Source organism: Oncorhynchus nerka, linkage group LG16 (assembly GCF_034236695.1).
Source record: "Oncorhynchus nerka isolate Pitt River linkage group LG16, Oner_Uvic_2.0, whole genome shotgun sequence".
In the NCBI taxonomy this organism is placed as follows: domain Eukaryota; kingdom Metazoa; phylum Chordata; class Actinopteri; order Salmoniformes; family Salmonidae; genus Oncorhynchus; species Oncorhynchus nerka.
Window position 1 is genome coordinate 21,488,728 of NC_088411.1, and position 18,165 is coordinate 21,506,892.

The following is an 18,165-nucleotide window of genomic DNA, read 5'->3' on the forward strand; positions in this document are numbered from 1 at the left end:
TGGTTATATCCAGTGTCTGTTTGTCTGTCTGTCTGGGGATTGTCAGTAGGACATTACTGTCCATGCCTAGGGAATTCTATAACATCCACTCTCTAGTGGTTATATCCAGTGTCTGTTTGTCTGTCTGTCTGGGGATTGTCAGTAGGACATTACTGTCCATGCCTAGGGAATTCTATAACATCCACTCTCTAGTGGTTATATCCAGTGTCTGTTTGTCTGTCTGTCTGGGGATTGTCAGTAGGACATTACTGTCCATGCTTAGGGAATTCTATAACATCCACTCTCTAGTGGTTATATCCAGTGTCTATTTGTCTGTCTGTCTGGGGATTGTCAGTAGGACATTACTGTCCATGCCTAGGGAATTCTATAACATCCACTCTCTAGTGGTTATATCCAGTGTCTGTTTGTCTTTCTGTCTGGGGATTGTCAGTAGGACATTACTGTCCATGCCTAGGGAATTCTATAACATCCACTCTCTAGTGGTTATATCCAGTGTCTGTTTGTCTGTCTGTCTGGGGATTGTCAGTAGGACATTACTGTCCATGCTTAGGGAATTCTATAACATCCACTCTCTAGTGGTTATATCCAGTGTCTGTTTGTCTGTCTGTCTGGGGATTGTCAGTAGGACATTACTGTCCATGCTTAGGGAATTCTATAACATCCACTCTCTCTCTAGTGGTTATATCCAGTGTCTGTTTGTCTGTCTGTCTGGGGGTGTTGGGGGGAAAGCCCATTTCTGTTCTAACCAAATTGACTTTTACGTTTTGTCCATTTAGCAGACTTACAGTCAGTGCAACAACACATCACAATCACTTTAAGTAAAACGTTCCTCAATAAAACAGCTATCAGCAAAATCAGTGCTGGTAAGGAAAGACAAGAGCAATATTGTATTGTATTATATTCTATTGTATTACATTCTCCAATGTTATTATCCAGATCTTGTAATGCCCTATAATAACGAAACTACTATCATCGCCTACTGGACAAATTCAGCCATTGGTTCATTTGGTGCAGCAGCCAATCCGCGTTTACAGTAAAACACCACACTTCCTGTTTCGGATTAAAGAAAATATCGCAATTAATGGTATATTCAATCTGATATGACGAATGAATTGCAGTGACTTACCATACCGTTTATGAGAGAGAACACACGGTAAGGGATGAGCTATTGCTAACTATTACATGTATTGCTGTGCTTTAGTGGTAAGCCTCCCTGTAACGCTTAAAGAGCAATGTCAAGCTAATATTTACTCAGTGCTAGCTAGGCCATTCATTGTATGTATAGTCATGCCACGTTTGTAATGTTGAGTGTCCTTCATGTGGTTGTAGATTTGCTGATAGCAGTAGTCAGCTGTTATGCAACAACTGCAGTCTACCTGTGATAAGTTTAGCATGCTAACAGTAGACTACTTTGTAAACCAACCAAATGTGTCACATAGGTGCCCGATAATCAACAATGTATCAATGTTGATCAATCGCCATCCTATTACAATGTAGCAAACGTAATTCATGTGCCACAGTATTTTCTCAGTGATTGACAATGTTGCCGTTTAGCAAGTAGCAGTATCTAGAGACTCTCGAGTTAATTGGGTGAGTCACTAGATCAGATCGCAGCTTGCTTCAGATATTATACAGGTTTATCTCTCTGGCTAGTTTATTGATTGCTTGTGACAGGGGCTACAACTTCGTAGAGCATCCCTCGCCCCGGGCATTACATAACGTACTGTGACCAGGATAGGATGTAATAGGTTGAGGCTGCCTCGCCTAGACACTGGTGTAAGGTCAGTTTAGCCTTTTACCCAGTGATGGAAAAAGTACTCGATTGTAATACTTGAGTAAAAGTAAAGATAAGGTAATAGAAAATGACTCAAGTAAAGGTGAAAGTCACCCAGTAAAATACTACTTGAGTAAAAGTCTAAAAGTATTTGGTTTTAAATATACTTAAGTATCAAAAGTTAATGGAATTGCTAAAATGTACTTAAGTATCAAAAGTAAAAGTATAAATAAGTTCAACTGCCTTATATTATTAAGCAAACCAGACAGCACAATTGTATTTATATTTATTTATTGGTGGATAGCCAGGGGCAAACGCCAACACTCAGACATCATTTACAAACAAAGCATTTGTATTTAGTGAGTCTGCCAGATCAAAGGCATTAGGGTTGACCAGGGATGTTCTCTTGTGTGAATTGGACCATTTTTCTGTCAAAATGTAACGAGTACTTTAGGGTGTCAGGGGAAATGTATGAAGTAGGAAGTACATTATTTTCTTTAGGAATATAGCGAAGTAAAAGTTGCCAAAAATATAAAAAGTGAAGTACAGATACCCCCAAAAACTGACTTAAGTGGTACTTCAAAGTATTTTTACTGAAGTACTATACACCACTGCTTTTACCCGTACATGGATAGATTGAATAGAGGCAGACTCTGTACTACAGCTTCTTCTGCACTCCTCCAGAAGAGAGACGAGGCAGGGCCAGGGGCCACGAGGGAGAGCTGAAAAGAAGGTCCGCAGTGAGCATGCTGATTCAGACTCACTAGCCTGCTGGCTAACCTAGCTACATCACTGGCCTGTTTTAATTACAGATAGGATTTCCTTATTATTAGACTAAGCAGTTTGGCTGGGTGTGTGCCTCTCAATGGGGGTAATTTGAGGGAACTCGCTCTCTCGCTTTCTCTTTTTCTTCCTCCATACACCCTTTATGCTCCTCCCTCTCTGTGACCTCTGCTATTTGTCCATCCTCCTCTTCCCCATTTCTCACCCCTCTTTCCAAATGAAAACCAGGCATCTTTCTTTGTTATGTCTTCCTTCTCCCTAGGCCTGACCATGTCTGTGTCCCTGCTGTGGGCAGTGGATGTGTACGGGCGCGTTTACAGCCTGTCCACTGGAGGGCAGCAGTGGGAGCAGTGTCATGATGCCGTGTTAGAGTTTAAGAGGGTGACAGCAGTACAGCAGTGTTGCTGGGGTATCGCCTGTGACCACCACATCTACCTGAATGTCCACTCTAGTGATGTACCCATACGTTACCAGGAGGAGACATACGAGAACCAGGTACATGGTGTCGTGTCCTCGGGACGGACAGGTTTAGGGTCATGAAATATTGTGTGGATGAAGGGCGGGTGGGTGCCAGACGGGTTGAATAAAGATATATTTTTTAATAGAAAATGCATAATTATTGTGCAAGTCATATCTTTAGGCTACATTGAGGTTCTTCTTTCATTATCTTTATCTGGTGTTAGTACAGTGAGGGGGAAAAAAGTATTTGTACAAAATCAGCAGGGGTTCGTTTGCCCACTAACAAAGAAATGATCAGTCTATAATTTTAATGGTAGGTTTATTTGAACAGTGAGAGACAGAATAACAACAACAAAAATCCAGAAAAACGCATGTCAAAAATGTTATTAATTGATTTGCATTTTAATGAGGGAATGTTATGTGTGATGATTGTGAGACGCCATACAAATTCGACAGTCACAAGACGGGAACCTCTTAAAGATCGGACCCTTTTTTAAAAACATTTCCGCCTAAAATTACATACCCAAATCAAACTGCCTGTAACTCAGGACCTGAAGCAAGGCTATGCATATTCTTGATACCATTTTGAAAGGAAACATTTAGAAGTTTGTGGAAATGTGAAATGAATGTAGGAGAATTTAACACATTAGATCTGGTAAAAGATAATACAAACAAAAAAGCATGCGTTTTCATTTTGTTTTGTTTTAAAGGCCATACATTGAGATAGGATTCTAGGTGTAATTTTGGTATTGTACACAAGATGGCAGTAGTGTGTGTGTGCAACGTTTCAGACCTATCCAGTGAAGAATTACATCACTACACAATATTTTGTATCAAGTCTGCCCTAAGTTTGACCAAATGTGCCAAATTGGTCAATTTATACATTTTCAAGTACAAAACTATAGAGAACATCCAAAAATACTAAGGGGGGTCTACTGTAAATTGAACACTGCAGTTAGATTAACAATAATTTAAGCTTCCTGCCCATATAAGACATGTTTATGTCTCGGAAAGTTGGCTGTTGTTTACAACGTCATTCTAGTCACATTATTGCATATTGAGCAACAACTGTCCGAGTTTAGGGACCGATCCCGTAGAGGTTAAAATGGTAGGTCAAGGGAACAGTAGGCGACTGTTCAGATGGGTTAAATGGATGAAATAATAGCCTAACTGAAATCTGGATACTGACTGTAGGTCTATAACCTTTCACATAACCTAATATAATATTAACTCTCCCAGAATTGAGCTTTCCTTGCAGTACAATTATACACCAAATGTTAATTTTGACTCTGGAACAGGAGTGAAGAAATATATTATTGATTTATTTCAGCATCTTGAGAGAATGAAACCGAATGAAATCGGTTAGTGACTGTAAAGATGCTATCTTTATCAGTATCATAAAAGCGGATACTATTTCAACCACATCAAATATGCATCCAAGCAGAACTGAAGTCTTATCAGCAACATGTTGGGTCTATTTAACAGCTTTTCATTTTCTTGAAACCGGTCAAACTGATTTTGCGCGGGAAATCTTTCCAGTTTTTTTTTGTTATTGCATTTTCTCCCTGGTCCGTAAACGTTTTTGCTCCACTAGAGAAGCAGAGATGAAAGAGAAAACAAACTTTACCGACGTCAACTAGATTGAAACACTCATTCTATCAATTGATGACATTATTCTGGCCACCAACTGTTTATTTAGTCTTCTAGGGCAACAAGTAATGACAGAAGAGAAGCTGTATGTGTCTAATTATAGACAAGTTGACTAACTACCAAAACGTCAGAAAATATAAGCAGAAACGTAGGACTATCTAAAAAGGCCTGTCAAAAGATTATTCTTCCTCTGACTGTACAGTGCATTTTCTATATTTGTGGGTTAGGGTTGGGTGCAGATTTTCACTTTATCATATATAGTCGGGCGTTTGCAGGTGGGTTATTAGAAATTGTGGGTGGGTTTACAAACAGCTGACCTGCGCATCAATAGTGTGTGTGTGTGTGTGTATTTGTGCTTCTTTTGCACCTTGCTGCATTTATGATTCTTGTAACTCTCTCTCTCTCAGCGATGGAATCCCAAGGATAACTTCTCGGATCACTTGTTGCCGAGCGACCGCTGGCATTGGAGTGACATCACAGGGCTGGAACACCAACCCCTGGACAGTTTCCTTCTTCCCTCCACCAACTGGGAGTGGGAGGGGGACTGGTACATTGATGAGAACTTTGGAGGAGAACCCACAGAGAAAGGAGTGAGTGTCTGTCGTTCTTCGCTGTTTTTCTCACACTCTCACTCTCTCTTTCTCTCTGTCTTTTTGTTATCTTTCTCTCTTGTCTCCCCATTTTAGACTTTCCCTCTGTTCTCACCTTCTCTCTTTCCCTCTCTCTTTCCTTCCCTCCCTCTATGTCCTTGTCTTACCCTCACCTACGATGATTCATCTGTGAATGGATTTGTCTGCAGGGTTGGACCTATGCCTTGGACTTCCCTGCCACCTACATCAAAGACAAGAAGTGGAACTCGTGTGTCCGTCGCCGGCGATGGATCCGCTACAGGAGGTACAAGGCCACAGACACCTGGGCCAAGGTGTGTATTTGGAGCAATATAATCACCTGCCACAACTAGGCTATAACTGTATGCCTCTGCTGTGAATGCTTTCTTTGTGTACTGAACTGTACTCATCATGTACTGTAGGTTTGTTTAGGCCTGTGTGTGTGTGTTGACCCGTATCTCTCTGTGTTACCAGATCCCATCTGAGGGTCACAGTGGTCCCCTGCCAGACCCCTTTAATGACATCAGCTGTGGGGGCTGGGAGATCAGTGAGGAGCCCAGGGGGAGGCTGTCTCTGTGGGCTGTCTCTCTACAGGGCAAGGTATTACACGCGCACACACATAAATGCACACACACACAAACACACTAATACATGCAGACACACATGAATGGCATGGACACACGCGCACACACAGCTCAGAGGGGGAGGTCATATCTCCAGAGATCACAAAACACACACATACAACACAAATGTATTCGTAAACGAACAAATCAATTTGATTGACTAATTGCCTGTGTGTGTTTGATCTGGGTCATTAGGTGTGGTTTCGTGAGGGTATCCACCACCACAGCCCAGAGGGGGAAGGCTGGGAGGAGGTGTCTCTGCCTGGGGAGGTAGTGCAGATCAGCTGTGGTCCAGGGGACCTGGTTTGGGCTGTGCTCTGGGAAGGACAACTCATCGTCAGGGAGGGCATCACCAGAGACTGCTCACAAGGTGGCTGGTTAACAGAGGAAGTGTGTGTGTGTGTGTGTGTATTTGTGTTAGAGGGAGAGAGCGAGAAGGAGAGAGACATAGAGAATGAGAGACCGCATGTTTGTGTCTGTTTGTGTGTGTGTAAGGGAGAGAGAGAGAGAGAGCCTGAGATTGTGTCTAATGGTGTCTTTCCTCCTCTTCTCTCTCTACCAGGCTCGTCCTGGGTGGTGGTGGACTCTCCCAACCCAGAGGTCGGGGCCATCCACGTAGCTGTGGGGGACAACGTAGTCTGGGCCGTCACCAAGGACAACAAAGTAAGACTACATGAAACACTCTCATGTATGTTCTCTAACGCTTCCCTTGTCAGCAGTATGTTCCTGATGATTATCTCTCTGTATCTGTCAGGTATGGTTCAGGCGTGGCATCAACTCCCATAACCCATGTGGTTCAGGCTGGATCGGGATGGTCGGGGAGATGGTCATGGTCAACGTGGGCCTCAACGACCAGGTAAGGATTTGATCAGTGTTTATTAAAAGACCTTCTAATAGATTGTCAGGTAAGTTCTCTGAGTGTGGTTTATAAAGATTCACTTGTCGCTGTCCATAGTGCTGAAACATGTTTGTTCGGGCATTCTACACAGGTCAATGTATGTTTGTTCTGACTCTGTCCAGGTGTGGGGTATCAGCTGTGTGGACCGGGCAGTGTATTTCCGTCAGGGTGTGACCTCCAGTGAGTTGAGTGGTAAAGCCTGGAAGGCTGTCAACGTGCCCCGAGACGGAGACATCAGGTCCCACTCCTCCGCCAGCATTAGCAGTCTGCACAGGTGGACATGGACACGGAATACTGTGACACATTTCCAATGCTTGGGCAATCTCATCTCCATAAAACAATTAGCCAAACAGTCTGCTAGCTGGGTGCTCTGCGTAATACTAATATCCCTCTCTCTCTCTCTCCCCGTCCCACAGTGCTGGTTGTTTCTTCAGTGGTGAAATACAAGCCCAGTCTGTGATGAGTGAAGACTTGGACACAGAGGGCAGTCCACAGACGGCGGTCCTAGAAGTAGGGGCATGCCCCTCCTCTCCTCCCCGAGCCCCCTCCCATCGACCCCGACGTCCCCAAACCACGCATCCCTAAGGTCACCAGCGACAGTTTCATCTCTGAGATGCTCTCCGACCGTGAGGTCAAACAGGAGGGGGCCACCGCTGCCACCACTACCAGTCCCTCTATCCCAGAAGAGGAAGTCGCTCTTGGGGAACCAGAGGCCAAGTGTCCCCCTCCGGCTCTGGTTCTCTCCCCCAGCCTGTCTGGAGGGCTTGGGGACCCCCAGTGGAGTAACGTGGACCTGGAAGAGACCCAGACTCACCTGGCTGTGGGGCCTGCCGTGGTGAGAGGGGACTCGGCTGACACCTGTAGTCTGTCCTCGGTGGCTACCTACACCCTGTGTCAGGGGGAGCCGTATGGGGCAGATGAACACCCGCTCTGGGCATGGGTCAGTGGAGGAGGCTGTGGTGTGAACTGTCACTCCCAGCTCAACTGGTTCAACTCTGCCACAGGTGAGACACAGATACTGTAGATATTGTATTTCTCCTGTATATTAAAACAAGCCTAGGGATATGCAAAACCCCAGCTCCAACTCGCAATTAAACCAGAATACACACTTCTGCCTGATGTAACAGTGTCTGTCTGCTTTTTCCTTGTTGTTGTTGAGCCACTGGAGTGTTTCCTCACACGTTGTTGATAAAGTTTGGACCTTATTGTCTCTCCCAGCCCTGGCATCATCAGTCCAGTCCATGAGTCTGTCCATCAGTCCAGCCCAGACAGCTGCCTGGCGGAAACAGATCTTTGAGCAGCTCAGCGAACGCTCTAAGAGAGAGATGGACCACTTTAAACACTACGAACAGGCCGTAGAACAGGTACCGACAACTTGAACGTTTACAAATGCTACTTTTTGGTTGCTTGTCTTGATTTAATGAGTTTTGTTTATGACTTGTCCTTGTTGTATAGATGCTGATTAGTCTCCCTCCCTCCCTCCTTCTCTCCCTCCCTCCCCCCCTCCCTCCCAGTCTGTGTGGGTGAAGAAAGGGACCATGCAGTGGTGGAGGGACTGGAAGCCCCATAAGTGGGTGGACGTGAGGTTTGCCCTGGAGCAGTTCTCAGGACCAGAGGGAAACCAGGACGGCATCCTCTTCCTCTACTACAACTTCAACGAGGAGAAGAAGGTGAGGGTAGGGCCACAGTGCCTGTGTATGTGCGCCTGTGTGTGGGTGTTTTCTGTGATGAGTTATTTAGTCCTTGTTTTCTCCTCCTCTCCTCCCTCTCTCCAGTACCTGCATGCATTCATCAACGAGGTGACTATCTTGGTGCCGGTGCTGAATGACTCCAAACACACGTTTGCCATCTACACAGCAGAGAGGACCAAACAGAGGTGGCCTATCAGACTGGCTGCTGCCACTGAGGTGGAGATGCACGACTGGGTAGGTTATATGATCACTGTCTTCCATCTGAACCTGTCACAAAGTACAGTGCTCCATTTTCACAGAATATCATATGTTTTATTCATAAGCAAATGTCATGCTAAATTATGGCTGGCGAAAGGGTTATGCCACAAAGAACCAGACAATCTTTTTAAATAAACCTTTTATGTAGTATGACTTTGCCTCTATGTAGGGCTTATGAAGACTTTATGTATGCTATATACGTCCTTTAGAAGTTGTAGTTTGGTAAAAGTGGGGCCTTAATGTCTTGACTATGTCTCTCTGTACCCCCAGCTGGCCCTGCTGAGTGTGTCGTGCTGTGACTCCCGGGGGATCCAGGGTCCCCCCTCTAAACAAGCCATCTGGTCAGTCACCTGTAAAGGAGACATCTTCGTCTGTGAGCCTTCGCCTAGCCTGGAAGCCTGTCCCTACCCCACACCCTGCGACCAGATGTAAGACACGTCCTCTGGGCTGTTATCAATGCTTTATAAAGGCTTGGTAAATGAGACCTCTGAATACAAACCTGCTGTACATCGTGAATGAGTTATTTGTGGATAAATAGATGGATATTTATTGATCAGATATATGCACTTACAACTGAATAGTCTTAACTGATTAAACATTGGTTGACAGTCACTTTTCTTTATTTTGTCTCACCACATGTTGCTCTGTCCTGTCTGTGTGTGTTTGCAGGTTCTGGCGTCAGGTGGGGGGCCACCTACGTCTGGTGGAGTGTAACAGTCTGGGGGTGGTTTGGGGGGTAGGCTACGACCACACTGCCTGGGTCTACACCGGCTATGGAGGGGGATTCTTCCAGGGTAAACACAAATATATACCAAACGTAAACCTACTGGACTGGACTTAAAGCATATGCCAAACATGACCAAGTACCGTATAGCCACTAACGGGGAAACTAAAACTGGTGTAAGTCGCTCTGGATAAGAGCGTCTGCTAAATGACTTAAATGTAAATGTAAATGTCGCGTGTGCGAGCATTGGAAAATTAATGAATTAGCAAGCTAGCTTAATGTCCATGAATGTTTATTTTAAGTGTTGAACAGTCCCCAAATTGGTAATGTTGGTTCACATTTAGATTTGTTATTTTTACCTGTGTGTCATGATCGCGTCTGGTGGGGATAGACAACATCAACATGCTCGCGTCTGGTGGGGATGATCGTGTCTGGTGGGGATAGACAACATCAACATGATCGCGTCTGGTGGGGATGATCGCGTCTGGTGGGGATAGACAACATCAACATGATCGCGTCTGGTGGGGATAGACAACATCAACATGATCGCGTCTGGTGGGGATAGACAACATCAACATGATCGCGTCTGGTGGGGATGATCGCGTCTGGTGGGGATAGACAACATCAACATGATCGCGTCTGGTGGGGATAGACAACATCAACATGATCGCGTCTGGTGGGGATAGACAACATCAACATGATCGTGTCTGGTGGGGATAGACAACATCAACATGATCGTGTCTGGTGGGGATAGACAACATCAACATGATCGCGTCTGGTGGGGATAGACAACATCAACATGATCGCGTCTGGTGGGGATAGACAACATCAACATGATCGCGTCTGGTGGGGATAGACAACATCAACATGATCGCGTCTGGTGGGGATGATCGCGTCTGGTGGGGATAGACAACATCAACATGATCGCGTCTGGTGGGGATAGACAACATCAACATGATCGCGTCTGGTGGGGATAGACAACATCAACATGCTCGCGTCTGGTGGGGATAGACAACATCAACATGATCGTGTCTGGTGGGGATAGACAACATCAACATGATCGCGTCTGGTGGGGATAGACAACATCAACATGATGATCATGGTGGGGATAGACAACATCAACATGATCTGGTGGGGATGATCTGGTGGGGATAGACAACATCAACATGATCGCGTCTGGTGGGGATAGACAACATCAACATGATCGCATCTGGTGGGGATGATCGTGTCTGGTGGGGATAGACAACATCAACATGATCGCGTCTGGTGGGGATGATCGCGTCTGGTGGGGATAGACAACATCAACATGATCGTGTCTGGTGGGGATAGACAACATCAACATGATCGCGTCTGGTGGGGATGATCGTGTCTGGTGGGGATAGACAACATCAACATGATCGCGTCTGGTGGGGATAGACAACATCAACATGATGATAGACAACATCAACATGTCTGGTGGGGATAGACAACATCAACATGATCGCGTCTGGTGGGGATAGACAACATCAACATGATCGCGTCTGGTGGGGATGATGGTCTGGGGGATAGACAACATCAACATGATCTGGTGGATAGACAACATCAACATGTCTGGTGGGGATAGACAAAATCAACATGATCGCGTCTGGTGGGGATAGACAACATCAACATGATCGCGTCTGGTGGGGATAGACAACATCAACATGATCGCGTCTGGTGGGGATAGACAACATCAACATGATCGCGTCTGGTGGGGATAGACAAAATCAACATGCTCGCGGACATATGTGCAGGGCCAGTTTGGTCAGGGTGAAAGGGTATTTATCAGCTCTACTTGATCTCAGCCCCTGACTATAACCTCTCTCTTGTCTTTGTCAGGTCTGGCCAGCAGCACAGATAACATCTTCACCCAGACAGATGTGAAGTGTGTCTACATCTATGAGAACCAGAGGTGGAACCCAGTCACAGGTTACACCAACAGAGGCCTCCCAACAGACCGCTACATGTGGAGTGATGCAACAGGACTGCAGGAGTGTACCAAGGCCAACGCCAAACCTCCATCCCCTCACTGGACATGGGTGGGTACCACTAGCAGGACAAAATATGTCCATTTCACCCTCAATAGAGCGCAATAGTAATGACAACTCTTTTGTAGGCACTAACTCTGCCATGGCTCGTTGGTCAAAGCCTATGGGGAAATGAATGGGGATTTTGTAGGAGTTTTGGATAAATAGAAAAAAATAAGGTCTGTGGTTAACAGGTTTAGGAGACCGTAAACTTTAAAACGAGATTATCTTCATAAGCCGATGTCAGTCTTTTTTTTGTGTTGCATTTATGTAATCAAAACAAGCACATTAAAGGCTTCATAATTCATAAAGGTCATGGACTACAAGCTGGCGAGCTCTATGGACAATGTCACATTTGAACTTAAACATCCACACAGTAGCAGTAGATGTTTAAAACGGTCCTACAAACAACGCTTGTTATCATGACACAAGGCGAGACCCAGGCAGATGGTTGGAGTCTTACAATATTTATTAATCCAGTAGGGGAAGGCAGGAGACTGGTCGTGGACAGGCAAAAGGCTCCAAACCAGTTCAGAGTTCAAAAGGTACCGAAGGGCAGGCAGAATCAAGGTCTGGCCAGGCAGGATGATCAGGCAGGTGGGAAAGTAGTCCAGAGTCAGGCAGGAGTCAAAACCGGGAGGACAAGCAAAAGGAGTATGGGATGGGAAAACACTCTGGTTGACTTGACTAACATACTAGACGAACTGGCACAGAGAGTCAGGAAACACAGGGATAAATACACTGGGGAAACAAGCAACACCTGGAGGGGGTGGAGACAATAACGAGGACAGGTGAAACTGATCAGGGTGTGACACTTGTTTTGCTAACTGCTCTGTCTCTTATCAGGTAGCAGACTGGACCATTGACTATGGGATCTCCGGGGGGACAGACCGAGAGGGTTGGCAATACGCAGCTGATTTCCCAAGGTGAGTGTACCTAACCCTCCCCAATACATATTCATTGGTCTATCTATCACATCAAGCTGAATCTTTTCCCAGCTAGGAAAGCATCCATAATATTTGTTTACGTCACTGTCGTGTATTTTCTCTCCACTCTGTATGTACTCTTCCAGGTCGTATCATGGCCACAAGACCTTGAAGGACTTTGTTCGTCGTAGACGATGGGCCAGGTACTGTATCTTCCTACGCAACAATGGCTCTGTTCCCTCATCACTGTTTATTTAGTCAGCACACAATAATAATAATATATAGCGCTTTTCATTACAAAGAGAATCTCAAAGACGCCGTTAAAAACAAACAAAACAAACGTGGAGATCTGGCAGGTCTTGGGCGATGGTCATCCGCAGCGTCAGATGACGAGGTGTTGTTGAGCAGGGTAGTTCGGAAAGGCTGGGCAGTACTTCAGAGGATGGAGCTTTGATGGCACAGAGAGGGAGCAGCGTCAATCGGTTACTTAGACAAGCACGGTGCTGTTCATCAGGCACCTCATTCGTTGTGTACTTCTCCTCCTCTGTAGGTAGGCTGGATAGTCCACTACTGAAGTGTAGCACCCACCTAGGTGATACAATGGTCTGGTCTGCCTCATTCTGCCGACTCAGTACTCTGTTTAAACAACCCTGAGTTTGCGCTCTAGGTAGAAAAATGGCCCGTAAGCACATATCTAGGATCAGCTTTACTCTACCTAAATCCTAACCTTTGACATTGAGGGAAACACAATAACTGACCTTAGATTAGCTCTAGGACACAGTTCTTCAACCCTGGTCTTGGGGACCTACAGGAAGTGCATGTAATTAACTAGTGGTACACTGGTCTAGTTGCGACTTATCTCCTATTTTAACAACCCTTGTAAACTATGGCCAAAAGTATGTGGACAAATCATGGGCATTAATATGGAGTTGGTCCCCCTTTTGCTGCTATGACAGCCTTCACTCTTCTGGGAAGGCTTTCCGCTAGATGTTGGAACATTGCTGCAGGGACTTGCTTCCACTCAGCCACAAGAGCATTAGTGATGTCGGGCACTGATGCTGGGCAATTAGGCCTGGCTCGCAGTCTGCATTTCAATTCATCCCAAAGGTTTGCGATGAGGTTGAGGTCAAAGCTCTATGCAGGACAGTTAAGTTCTTCCACACCAATCTCAACAAACTATTTCTGTTTGGACACAGCTTTGTGCACGGGGGCATTGTCAAGCTGTATCAAGAAAGGGCCTTCCCCAAACTGGGCTCCCGATTGGTGCAGCGGTCTACGGCACTGTGTCACATTGCTAGAGGCATCACTACAGACCCTGGTTCGATTCCAGGCTGAATCACAACCAGCTGTGATTGGGAGTCCCATAGGGCGCCACACAATTGGCCCATTGTCGTCCAGGTTTGGCTGGTGTAGGCCGTCATTGTAAGTAAGAATTTGTTCTTAACTGAATTGCCTAGTTAAAGGTTAAATAAAAACTTTTGCCACAAAGTTGGAAGCACAGAATCATCTAGAATGCTGTAGCTTTAAGATTTCCCTTCACTGGAACTAAGGAGCCTAGCCGGAACCATGAAAACCGCTCCAGACCATTATCCTGCTCCACCAAACTTTACAGTCAGCACTATGCATTCGGGCAGCTAGGCCGACTGGGCCAATTGTGTGGTGCCCTATGGGACTCCCAATCACGGTTCTCCTGGCATCCGCCAACCCAGATTTGTCTGTCGGACTGCCAGATGGTGAAGCGTGATTCATCACTCCAGAGAACGCGTTTCCACTGCTCCAGAGTCCAGTGGTGGCGAGCTTTACACCCCTCCAGCCAATGATTGTGCATGTTCATCTTAGGCTTGTGTGTGGCTGCTTGGCTATGGAAACCCATTTCATGAATCTCCTGACGAACAGTTCTTGTTCTGACGTTGCTTCCAGAGGCAGTTTGGAACTCGGTAGCTACACGGTTCAGTAGTCCTGTTCTGTGAGCTTGTGCGACCTATCACTTTGCGGCTGAGCAGTTGTTGCTCCTAGAAGTTTGTACTTCACAATAACAGCACTTACAGTTGACCGGCAGCTCTAGCAGGTCAGGAACGTAACTTAATCATTCTACTGCCAATGTTTGTCTATGGAGATTGCATGGCCGTTTGCTCGATTTTATACACCTGTCAGCGAGTGTGGCTGAAAAAGCCGAATCCACTAATTTGAAGGGCTGTCCACATACTTTTGTGTGTGTGTATATATAGTGTATTTCCTCTGACAGGAAGTGTAAACTGACGACTACAGGGCCGTGGCAGGAAGTCCCACCCATCCCGTTGAGTGACGTGACCATCGTCCTGTGTGGAGCTCAGAGCAGTGTTGAGCCGATCCCTCTGTGGGCCATCAGTAACAAGGGAGACGTGCTCTGTAGACTGGGGGTCACCCTACTGACTCCTGCCGTGAGTCTCACACACACACAATATGTAAACACACATGTTCACTGTGAATACGCACACATTGTATTTGATAACCGAAGTGGTTGTGTGTGTTCCTAGGGGACGTCGTGGCTTCACGTGGGCACAGACCAGCCGTTTAAGTCTATCTCCATCGGTGGGGCCAACCAGGTGTGGGCCATTGCCAGGGATGGATCTGCCTTCTACAGGGGCTCTGTGTCCTCAGAGAGCCCTGCAGGTCAGCCAGAGAACCATGCAGAACCCACACACTCTGACAGAACCCAAGGTTCTCCCTTCAGTCTTACTGCTAATCAACAGTTCAGTCAGTCACTCAAATGTATTTCTAAAGCTGTTTTTACGTCAGCAGTTGTCACAAAGTGCTTTACAGTAATACTGTGGCTCAATTTTTCCTTTCTGGAGGAGCTTACCTCTCTGGGCTCTGGTTCATATCACAGAGATGCACCTGATGAAAGTAGACTAACCACTGGCTGTTTAATGTACTATTGCCCCCTGCAGGAGATTGCTGGTACCACATCCCCTGTCCTGAAAGACAGAAGCTCCAACAGGTGTCTGTAGGGAGAACGTCGGTCTACACTGTGGATCAAAATGGTACAACAGAAAATAATTTCATGACTTACAATGACACTTGTCTTTATTATCAGCTGTCTATTAGTTGTGCCATCGCAATGATTTATTTGTGTCATGATTTTAATGCTGTGCTCTCCCATCCAGGTAACCTGTGGTTCAGACAGGGCCTGACTCCCAGCTACCCCCAGGGATCATCATGGGAACACATCTGCAACAATGTACGCAAGGTCTCCGTAGGACCTCTAGACCAGGTGAGCAGAACCTCCAATCTAAAACCTGGGTGGTTGTCGTCGGCAATAAGGAATCATAAAGACTCTCTCTTTTCTCAAAATTCAACGCTCTTGACTTTGCACTGTGTTGAGTAACTCAACCTTTCTCGTTGTGTTTGTGTAGGTGTGGATCATAGCTGACAAGGTGCAAGGCAGCCACAGTCTGAGCTGTGGGACAGTCTGCCACCGTCTGGGGGTTCAGCCCATGGAGCCAAAGGGACAGTCTTGGGACTACGGCATCGGGGTGAGACTCTTTAACCTCTGACCCTAACCCATCAACATGCTTCTGTGACACCAATAACTTTGAAGGTTTTCTTGGTGGGGGGGCTGTCTGACTTTCTCTCTACGTCTGTTATCTTTCTCTCTCTCTTCCCCTCTTCCTCTCACTCTCCTCAGGGTGGCTGGGACCACATCACTGTGAGAGGGAACTCCATTGAGGCTCCTCGTGTCCGTATGCCCTCCCTGACACCCTCCCTCACCTCCTCCCTAACGGACCCCCTCCGCCCACCTCCACCCCGCAGCCTGCTCCCTGTCATGATCACAGAGATGGAGAACGGGAACGCTGTCAGATGTTAAACACACACACACCTACAGTACTTGCTAGTGGACACTATCTCTGTTCTGTCTTCAGCCCAACTCTCTCTTCAGATACGCCACAATGCAACTACCCCACCATCCACACTGTACTGTAGCTCCCAGCTCCAGCCTCAGCTCTTCTGACCTATCACTTGGCTGTGTTAAAAGACCTTTGAACCCTATCTCTGCGCCCTCAACTTGACTCAGCCAATCACCTTTTCTCTTTACAGCTAGCAGATCATGTTCAGTATTTCCCACATAGAGCACTAATGTCGTTTTTAAACCGTGTCACTGAGTCTTTGAACATTGCGCTATTGTAATTTAAAGGTTAACTCAGCTAAAAGACGTTGCCACGAGCAGCACCGCAAATATTCAGATGATTTAGATGCAAGTCACACACAGTATCTGCACATGTACACAGGATCATTTCACGCTGTTGGAGCGGTAGGTACAGATCGCTTCACGCTGTTGGAGCGGTAGGTACAGATCGCTTCACGTTGGTAGAGCGGTAGGTACAGATCGCTTCACGCTGTTGGAGCGGTAGGTACAGATCGCTTCACGTTGGTAGAGCGGTAGGTACGGATCGCTTCACGCTGTTTGAGCGGTAGGTACGGATCGCTTCACGTTGGTAGAGCGGTAGGTACAGATCGCTTCACGCTGTTGGAGCGGTAGGTACGGATCGCTTCACGCTGTTGGAGCGGTAGGTACAGATCGCTTCACGCTGTTGGAGCGGTAGGTACAGATCGCTTCACGCTGTTGGAGCGGTAGGTACAGATCGCTTCACGCTGTTGGAGCGGTAGGTACAGATCGCTTCACGCTGTTGGAGCGGTAGGTACAGATCGCTTCACGCTGTTGGAGCGGTAGGTACGGATCGCTTCACGCTGTTAGAGCGGTAGGTACAGATCACTTCACGCTGTTGGAGCGGTAGGTACGGAGATAGAGCTTCGGGGACGCTCACGCTGTTGGAGCGGTAGGTACAGATCGCTTCACGCTGTTGGAGCGGTAGGTACAGATCGCTTCACGCTGTTGGAGCGGTAGGTACAGATCGCTTCACGCTGTTGGAGCGGTAGGTACAGATCGCTTCACGCTGTTGGAGCGGTAGGTACAGATCGCTTCACGCTGTTGGAGCGGTAGGTACGGATCGCTTCACGTTGGTAGAGCGGTAGGTACAGATCACTTCACGCTGTTGGAGCGGTAGGTACGGATCGCTTCACGTTGGTAGAGCGGTAGGTACGGATCGCTTCACGCTGTTGAAGCGGTAGGTACGGATCGCTTCACGCTGTTGGAGCGGTAGGTACAGATCGCTTCACGCTGTTGGAGCGGTAGGTACAGGTCGCTTCACGCTGTTGAAGCGGTAGGTACAGGTCGCTTCACGTTGGTAGAGCGGTAGGTACGGTTCGCTTCACGCTGTTGGAGCGGTAGGTACAGATCGCGTCACGTTGGTAGAGCGGTAGGTACAGATCGCTTCACGCTGTTGGAGCGGTAGGTACAGATCGCTTCACGCTGTTGGAGCGATAGGTACAAATCGCTTCACGCTGTTGGAGCGGTAGGTACAGATCGCTTCACGCTGTTGGAGCGGTAGGTACGGATCGCTTCACGTTGGTAGAGCGGTAGGTACGGATCGCTTCACGCTGTTAGAGCGGTAGGTACGGATCGCTTCACGCTGTTGGAGCGGTAGGTACAGGTCGCTTCACGCTGTTGAAGCGGTAGGTACAGGTCGCTTCACGTTGGTAGAGCGGTAGGTACGGTTCGCTTCACGCTGTTGGAGCGGTAGGTACAGATCACTTCACGTTGGTAGAGCGGTAGGTACGGTTCGCTTCACGCTGTTAGAGCGGTAGGTACGGATCGCTTCACGCTGTTGGAGCGTTAGGTACGGATC

General features: G+C 46.9%; 1 protein-coding gene across 1 annotated transcript; it reads left to right on the forward strand.

The window, feature by feature from the left end:
* Positions 1-1,019: 1,019 nt before the first annotated feature.
* On the forward strand, positions 1,020-17,017 carry LOC115144225 (tectonin beta-propeller repeat-containing protein 1-like). The gene is given in 25 exon segments (XM_029685091.2): positions 1,020-1,153; positions 2,820-3,052; positions 5,074-5,256; positions 5,466-5,588; positions 5,749-5,874; positions 6,093-6,267; positions 6,460-6,560; positions 6,652-6,753; positions 6,918-7,069; positions 7,212-7,328; positions 7,330-7,799; positions 8,014-8,159; positions 8,310-8,465; positions 8,571-8,720; positions 9,015-9,172; positions 9,414-9,538; positions 11,326-11,525; positions 12,360-12,439; positions 12,586-12,642; positions 14,685-14,859; positions 14,956-15,091; positions 15,370-15,462; positions 15,586-15,692; positions 15,835-15,954; positions 16,107-17,017. Coding segments are annotated over 24 exon segments (3,657 nt in total). The 5' UTR covers positions 1,020-1,153; positions 2,820-2,827; the 3' UTR covers positions 16,287-17,017.
* Positions 17,018-18,165: the final 1,148 nt, after the last annotated feature.